The sequence below is a fragment of the Equus quagga genome, chromosome 12, assembly GCF_021613505.1.
Source record: "Equus quagga isolate Etosha38 chromosome 12, UCLA_HA_Equagga_1.0, whole genome shotgun sequence".
Classification (NCBI taxonomy): domain Eukaryota; kingdom Metazoa; phylum Chordata; class Mammalia; order Perissodactyla; family Equidae; genus Equus; species Equus quagga.
In genome coordinates this window covers 31,001,477-31,009,355 of record NC_060278.1, presented here as the reverse complement: position 1 = coordinate 31,009,355, position 7,879 = coordinate 31,001,477, and the positions used below count along the sequence as shown (strand labels likewise).

At 43.8% G+C, this 7,879-nt stretch overlaps 1 protein-coding gene across 1 annotated transcript in view; it reads right to left on the bottom strand.

Annotated features, from left to right (window-relative positions):
* Nucleotides 1-7,879, bottom strand: part of ADARB2 (adenosine deaminase RNA specific B2 (inactive)) — a 235,975-nt gene that overhangs the window by 141,241 nt on the left and 86,855 nt on the right. The window contains exon 2 of the mRNA XM_046677998.1: nucleotides 2,309-2,358. Coding sequence (XP_046533954.1) covers nucleotides 2,309-2,358 — 50 coding nt within the window. The remainder of the gene's footprint in view (nucleotides 1-2,308; nucleotides 2,359-7,879) is intronic.

Genomic DNA, 7,879 nt, shown 5'->3' with positions numbered 1-7,879 from the left:
TAGAGGGTAAGTAGAGGCAGGAGCACTCTGGTGTCCTGGGTGCCAGACCAGCCCAGGGTGGGAAATGGACCTGTGTGGGAAGTGCCACTTGTGACCGTGGTCTCAGCAGTTTCTCTCTTAAACAGAGAGATTAAGGAATTGTAGGTCGGAAGTATAATCGGGAGAAATGAAAAAATGAGTAATAAAGGGAGTTGAAAGAAAAGGTCCTTGTTTTAGAGATTCCACAGACTGAATTGAACCACGGAAGTTAGGAGTGCTTGTGCCCGAGCAGAACTTCCTCGAGGGCAGACGAGAGCCCGCCTGGGACACACCACATGGAGCCCGCGCTCAGTCCCAGATCCCTGCCTCTCACGTCCTGTCCTCATCCCCTGCAAGGCTGAGCAATTTGTTATATGCCACGTGCATCTTGACTGCATTATTAAAAGCCACAGCTGGAAATGTCGCCATGCTTGTCCACCGTGGTCCAGGGAGGGGGCAGCAGGGTCATTTCCTACAGCTCCTGCAGGTTAGGCTGCCCAAGACCCTGGTCGCCAGAGGTTTAGCCACTTAGCCACATGGCGGCCCCTTTGTCTCCCCTTGGGAAGCTGTCGACACCTGAGAGTGGGATGTGTAGTGCGGCTCCTGTTTGCATCTTGCTGCTTTTGTCTGCTTCTGTCGTCAGAGAGGAAGACTGTTGCTGTGGCCCCCTTTTGGCGCACGTCTAGGTGCAATTTCTTGTGGAAACCTTAACTAGCGGTTTTATAAGCCGTTAGCCTGCAGGCGTCCAGCCCTGGGCCTGGACCTTGCTCTTTCTCTTTCCACTCTGAGCCTGCTTTCTCTTTAGCCAAGCTTTCCAGAGGCCAGGGGAGTTCACACTGAAATTCATTCAGGAGCCTGTTAACAGCCGTTGTTTCCAGTAGGGACGGGCAACAATATAATGTTCACTCAAAGAGAGCAATAAATAACTCAGATACAAAGCGCCTGCTCGTTCTTCATTCCATTGAACAAGAAGAATAAGCCCAGGGAAGCTGGCTCTCCCCGAACCCTCACGGCCCAAGCTAATTTACTGCAAGGGAATGAAATCTCTTGCTTGAGTTATAATTTCATTAAGGCAGCCCAATAATGTTACACAGAGAGTGTAGAGCTCACATGATTTAGTCTGGAGCATCGCAAAATGAAATTACAATTTTGTAATAAAGCAGGGCTACCAGCCAAACACCCACAAAAATACACTAAACCATTGCAGAGCTCACCTTAGCGAAACTGTGAAATATTTAAAGATTGTTTTAGGTCCACCAAAGCTCTCGCTTTCTAGGGTTGCCAGAATTATCAAGTGAAAACACAAGACAACTACTTAAAACAGAGTTTCAGATAAACAACAGATACTTTTTTAGTATACATACATTTGTAATATTGTGTGGAACATACATATACTGAAAAAATTATTTGTTGTTTATCTGAAATTCACAATAAGTAATACTTATTACTATTGAATAGACATTTCTCCAAAGAAGATGTACAAATGGCAAATAAGCACGTGAAAAGATGCTCAACATCACCAGTCATTAGGGAAATGATGGGCAAAACTACAGTGAGATACCACTCACACCCATCAGCATGGCTGTTATAAAAAAGGAAAAAAACTAGAAAATAACAAGTGTTGGTGAGGATGTGGAGAAACTGCAACTCTCGTGCACTTTTGGTGGGAATGTGAAATGACGCAGCCATGATGGAACCAGCAATTCCACTTCTAGGTATTTACCAAAAGAATTGAAAGCAGAGTCTCAGAGAGATATATGTACACCTGTGTTCATAGCAGCGTTATTTACAAGAGCTAAAACATGGAAGCAACTCGGATGTCCATCGATGGGTGAATGGATAAGCAAAATGTGGTATAAACATGCCATGGAATATTATTCAGCCTTAAAAACGAAGGAAAGTCTGCAATATGCTGCAACATGAAGGAACCTTGAGGACATTATGCTGAGAGAAATCAGTCAGTCACGAAAACACAAGTACTGTATGATTCCATTTATATGGGGTCCCAGAGTAGTCAAATTCATAGAGACAGAAAGTGGAATAGTGGTTGCCAGGGGTTGAGGGAGGGGGCTGGGGAGTTAGTGTTTAATGGGGGCAGAGCTTCAGTTTTGCAAGACGAAAAGTATTGTGTGGATGGATGGTGGTGGCGGTCGCACAGCAGTGTGGATGTGCTTAATGCCTCTGAACTGTCTGCTTAAAAGTGGTTGTGATGGTAAATTTTGTATTACGTGTATTTTACCACCATTTAAAAAACGAAAAATAATTCAAAGTTAACTGGAGTCGTCCTGTATTTCGTCTGGTAGCCCTGCGTCTTTGTCTCTGGTAACCCGTCCAAGTCCTCTAGTGCGGTGGAGTTCAGATTTCACGGGCTGGCTTAAACAAACCAGGAAACCACAGAGTTGCTAACTTCTGCTGCTCATTATGTTCATCTGAGACCCCAGGTCTTCTCCACTGCTGCCCTTCCTTCATAAAAGAAAACTAGCTAGCCCTGAAAGCACGTAAGCTCTGCGTGAGAAATAATTGTTCCTCAGAAAGGACAGACCACACCTTTAGAATGTCGTTAGAAAAGAGGGTGGGGAAATGCATTTATTATTTAGAAAAATTACAACAAAATTTATTTGATGTCCTGCCTTTCTTTGCAGTTGTTTCCTTGATACTTGGCATCTGCTTTCAGTTCATTCCATGGCAGCAGAGCTGCAATATCCAACTAGTTCTAGTCTTTGTGTATCAGTCATCTTTTGAAGGTTTGGTTTCATGCAGTTTACTGATGAAAAATGGAGGCCGTAGTTTTACTTTACTCAATTCTGGACGTTTTGGGTATGCTGAGAGAAGCTGCTTAACAGAATTCTCCACAATTCCTGCTGCCTCCCCGCCCTCTCCTTGTACAGTCTGCAAGAAGAAGGTGTTTCTCCAAAGAAGGTGGCTGGAAGGGAGGTGCTCCCTGCCCTCAGCCCTTTGCATCTTTGCCCAGCTCAGGCCCAGAGCATCTGACGTGAACCAGCCTGAAAGTGATCCCAGAGAGATGCAGCCAGCCTGGACTGGCCCTGGTGTGGGCGCGGGCCTGGTGCCATCCTCCAATCAGGGGTCTCTTTCAGTATAGGTCTGTTTGCCCTTAGTCATGGCTCAGCACGCCATGTTTAATGCATTACTTGAAATGATCCAGGGCATTTGCATTATAAACCTTATTACTCACTGTAAAATAAATGACTTTGGCTCTTGTTGAAGTGATTTCACATATTTTTGGAGCATGTGGGGAAGCATTTTCAGGGTCAGAAGCCCTTCCCTGGAACCATATGAGATCTCATTGGTCGAGAATACTGATAACGAAGAACAAATACAAGAGGGTAAGGGCATAAACACAGATAAATAGACCAATGGACCAAATAGAGAATTTGGAAATGGAATCATACCTGTATGATCAATTGATTTTCAACAAAGATCTAAAGGAATACAGTGGGGTAAATAAAGTCTTTCAAACAAATCATGCTGAAAAAACTGTACACCATCTTGGAAAAAATGAATTTTGAGCTCCATCTCATACCATTGTGAAAAGTATCAGAAAATGGATCATAAACCTAAACGTAAAAGCTAAAACTATAAAACCTGTAAGAAGGAAATATAAGAGGCTGTTTGCATGGTCTTCATCTAGGCAGATTTCTTAGACAGGACACAGAAAGCACTAATTATAAGAGAAAATAATTAGTTCTCATCAAAATAAAAATTTCAGCTCACTTAAATACACCGTTAAGAAAACAAAACGCAAACCACAGATTGGGATAATATATTTACAGTCAAGACAGCTGTTTGTTACCAGAATATAAGAACTCTTGCAAATGAATAATAAAGAACAAAAAAATCCAAATTGAAAAAAATGGGCAAAATAATTGAACAGAAACTTGACAAAGGAAAATATGCTATAGGCAGTCAGCACATTGGAAGGTGCTCAACAGTGTCGCACGTTGGGGAGGTGCAAATTAAAGCCACGAGACATCACACACACCCATTAGAACATCCAAAACTAAGAAGATTGATGATGCAAATGTGAGCAGAAAGGAAAATGTTTGGCTGTTAAATATTCACCTATTCTATGAGCACCAATTCCAGTTGCAGATATTTAGGCAAATGAAATATATGAGTTCAAAAAAAGACTTGAGCAAGAATGTTGAGAGAAATTTTATTCATCGAAGCTCAAAATTGCAAGCATCCCAAGTGGCCATTGACAGAAGAGTAGAAAAATGAATTGTGTTACATTTATACAATGGGATACTTTCCACAATAAAAAAGATGGAAGTATTAAAATATGTTATGATATGGATGGATCTCTAAAATGTGTTGAGTGAAAAAAGCCAGGCACAAAAGAGAATGTGCTATGTAATTCCATTTATACACAGTGCCAGAACGGCAGAACTACTCCCTGGTGAAAGAAATCAGGCAGCGAGTTGCCCCTGAGGGCCAGGTGCAGACTGGCTGGGAAGGGCGCAGGCATCTCTCTGTCATGATGAAACATCTGTATTTAGATCGAGATATGTGCCTCACGTGTGTATGCATTTGCCATTGAACTGTAACATGCAGTTTGTACGTTTTTCTGTACGTAAATTTTACTTCAATTATTTAAAAGTATTAAAAGATAAAAAACATGACTCGACAAGAAAGGCAGTCATGTGAAGCAAGCATCGAAGTATTATTTAATCTAGAAAGGGAAAGTGGAAGATGGAACAAAATGTCATTTAATCTGTACAAAAGAAAACGTAGGATGATGGATGTTAAAGAGACATGTCTACCAGGAGAGAGTAAATCGTATATGCAGTCATGTCCCCACTTATAGGGACTTGGGTGTTTTTTAAATTTTGTTTTATAGATTTGAAAGTGCAAATATATTAAAAAGGCTTTGACGTTGCAATGAGAAAAATGACCAGCTCAAAGATAAAGCCGTTTGGCGACATCTTGGGATTCATATCAAGATGACTGTATGTATGAAAACAAGGGGAGACGTGAGGAGGGAGAGTGGAGATGGAGCCACAGGAAGTGGAAGGATGGATCAGAATCAACACGGTGTGCCCAGCCACACGCCTCGGTGGTCCCTGAAGACTCAGTTCACCCGCAATGGTGACCCGAGGAGCTCTGAAAAGGTCAATATTTTTGGAGTCTATTTTTTGTTTTGTTTATAAACAATTTATGAACAATTTTTACCAACTAAGATGAAAATTAAAAAAAATCCTCTGTTGCATGCGCACACGTCAGTTATCAGAAAATCCATTCATGTGGCGTAATACGTTTGCTGGAACTTTTGATAAAAACTATAATTGCTAAAATGCCTAGGAATTTGACCTTATCCTTTGCCTCCTGAAAGGCACTAAATATTTCTTGGTATAGCTTGTTTTAAAAAATTACATAAATTGTGCCCTTCGGTTCTGTCCTTATTTCAACAATTTGAAGTGAGGTGTCGTACTTGGGTCTTCCGCTTTTGTGGGCCACGCACACGCCCGCCTCCGGCACAGCCAGCGCTGTTGGACAATGACATAACTAGAAGACACGGTGACAGTTGGAGCCACAGAGCTCTGCAGGGACCTTCAGGCTACAAACCTCAGCTCTCTAAGTTCCCTTCTTATGTTTTCTTGTTGCCGAAGCGCACTCTGACAGATGGCCTCCCTCAAGCCTGACCCACTTTTCATAGCCCTATATCCTTCTCGAGTATGGGGCTGTCTTTAATAGATGCTGCTTCCATCCACACACAAATGCAAATCAGTTTGAACAGGTGGGCTACCCTGAGAAGTAAGAACATCCACGCAGGGAGGAGACAGGAGCAACATTCTGGAGCAAAGGCAAGGAATTTTTCTCACAGATTTTCAGGAACACATATTTCAAAACACCATTTCAAGCTACCATCCTATGAACAACATAAGGGAGTTCAGGCAACATTTTTTTTAAAAAAGGTTCTGGGTCTGCACTGATTTAACACACAAGAAGGTTTGATTCTCACAAGAAGGTGAGGCTCTCTCCTGGCAATTTCCAGATGACACTCATGGGTGGCCTCGAACGGGTCCAAGTAAACAGGTGGCCAGCCTGCAGTGTGTTACTCACTCATTGTATGGGCTGAATTGTGTCCTCTCCCCAAATACAAGTTCAAGTCCTAACCCCCAGGACCTCAGAATGTGGCTGTATTTGGAGGCGGGGCCTTTTAAGAGGTGATTAAGATAAAATGAGGTCATTGGGGTGGCCCTAATCCAATAGGACTGACGTCCTTATAAGAAGAGATTAGGACACAAAAACACAGAGGGAAGACCACGTGAGGACACAGGGAGGAGACAGCCGGCCGTCTACACACCCAGGAGAGAGGCCTCAGGAGGAGCCAGCCCTGCCTCCAGGGCCTTGGACGTCCAGCCTCCAGGACCGTGAGAAAGAAATGTCTGCTGTTTAAGCTGCCCTGTCTGTGATCCTTTGTCATGGCAGCCTGAGCAGACTAATATATTCACTCAATAAATCTTTATTGAATTCAAATAGATGCACACCTAATCAATAATTTCAACCTCTGATGTTCAGGAGGAACAATGCACAGAGACCTGGCCTGGCCAGGGGGCTGGAAGGTCAGGGGAGGCACCCTTCAGGAGGTGACTGGTCAGCTGAGACCTAATAGCTAATAGTATTAATAATAATAATGCCCACCACTTATTAAGCACAGGGACAGCCTTTGAACCAGGAGGTCTGGCTCCAGAGCCAAGTATGCTTCTGCTGAGAAGATGAGCATGGGATTGTCTGTGCTAAGGGTGGGGAAGGCCACTCCAGGCAGAAGGAATGACATGTGCAAAGGCTCTAAGTAGTGCCAGGAGCTGGTTCAGCTTCTGAAAAATGGCACCTCTGTGTGGGTGGATCCTCCTTACCGTGGGCACTGAGCCCTGATTCTGAATTGGGGCCCTGGGAGACCAGAGGGCAGAAAACATAAAACTTCTGGATTGTGAGAGATGAGCAGGAAGGAGGCTGGGAGACACACACAGGGACAGAGGGAGAGAGAGACAGAGACAGAGAGAATTTTCATTCAAAATGAGTCTGAAGCTCAGACACGGGTCTTCAGAGTCAGCCCTGCTCTGGGGGATAACCAACATTTGGACTCCTGTTACTAAGGGGACATGGCAGCCAGCTGGAGTCTCCTAGTGGATGCACTGCAACTTTGGCCAATTAAACTGAGATTCTTGCCTACTTCCTCATCCCTGGATGGGCTCAGAGTCATCATGAGATGGTAACCTTCACTCCGGACCAGATTGGGTTTCACAGATCGAAAATGACTACAAAGTGATGAACTCTGCCTGAGATTTGTTGTGGAACAGAGCAGGAGAGGGAACAGAGTGTGGTTAAAAGGAGAAAAATGGAAAAAACACAATAGTTGTTCCACGTGTGTACTCCAAGGAGTTGAAACTCCTGAGTGAACCGGGGAGATCTCTTTACAAGGATGCACACAGCTGCTTTGCCACAGGGATGCTCACCTGCGCGAGCAGACACTAGCATCTTGGGGTCTCCCAGGTGGGATGCCTGGGCAGGGGCTGGAAGTGAGTGGTTGGAATGCTGGAGTGGAAGAGTGGGAGCCTTCTTCATCCTTTCAAGACTCAAAGGAATCAGAGAATGTACAATCCTAAATTCCTTTTCAAAGTTCCCAAGTTTCGTTGGAAGTAATCCCAAAGTGCAGGGTGCAGCCAGCTCCTGGCAGCTACAAGAACTATTAATAACTATCTATGTGAAAATATGACTTGTAAGTCGCAGGAACTAGAAACACGGGTCTCAAGGAGTTGCACGGCAAAAATTAGAGATATCTTAGGGGACCCATCCTTTTCTCATGGTTCAATATCTAAGGCCTGTTGTTCTCCTGCAT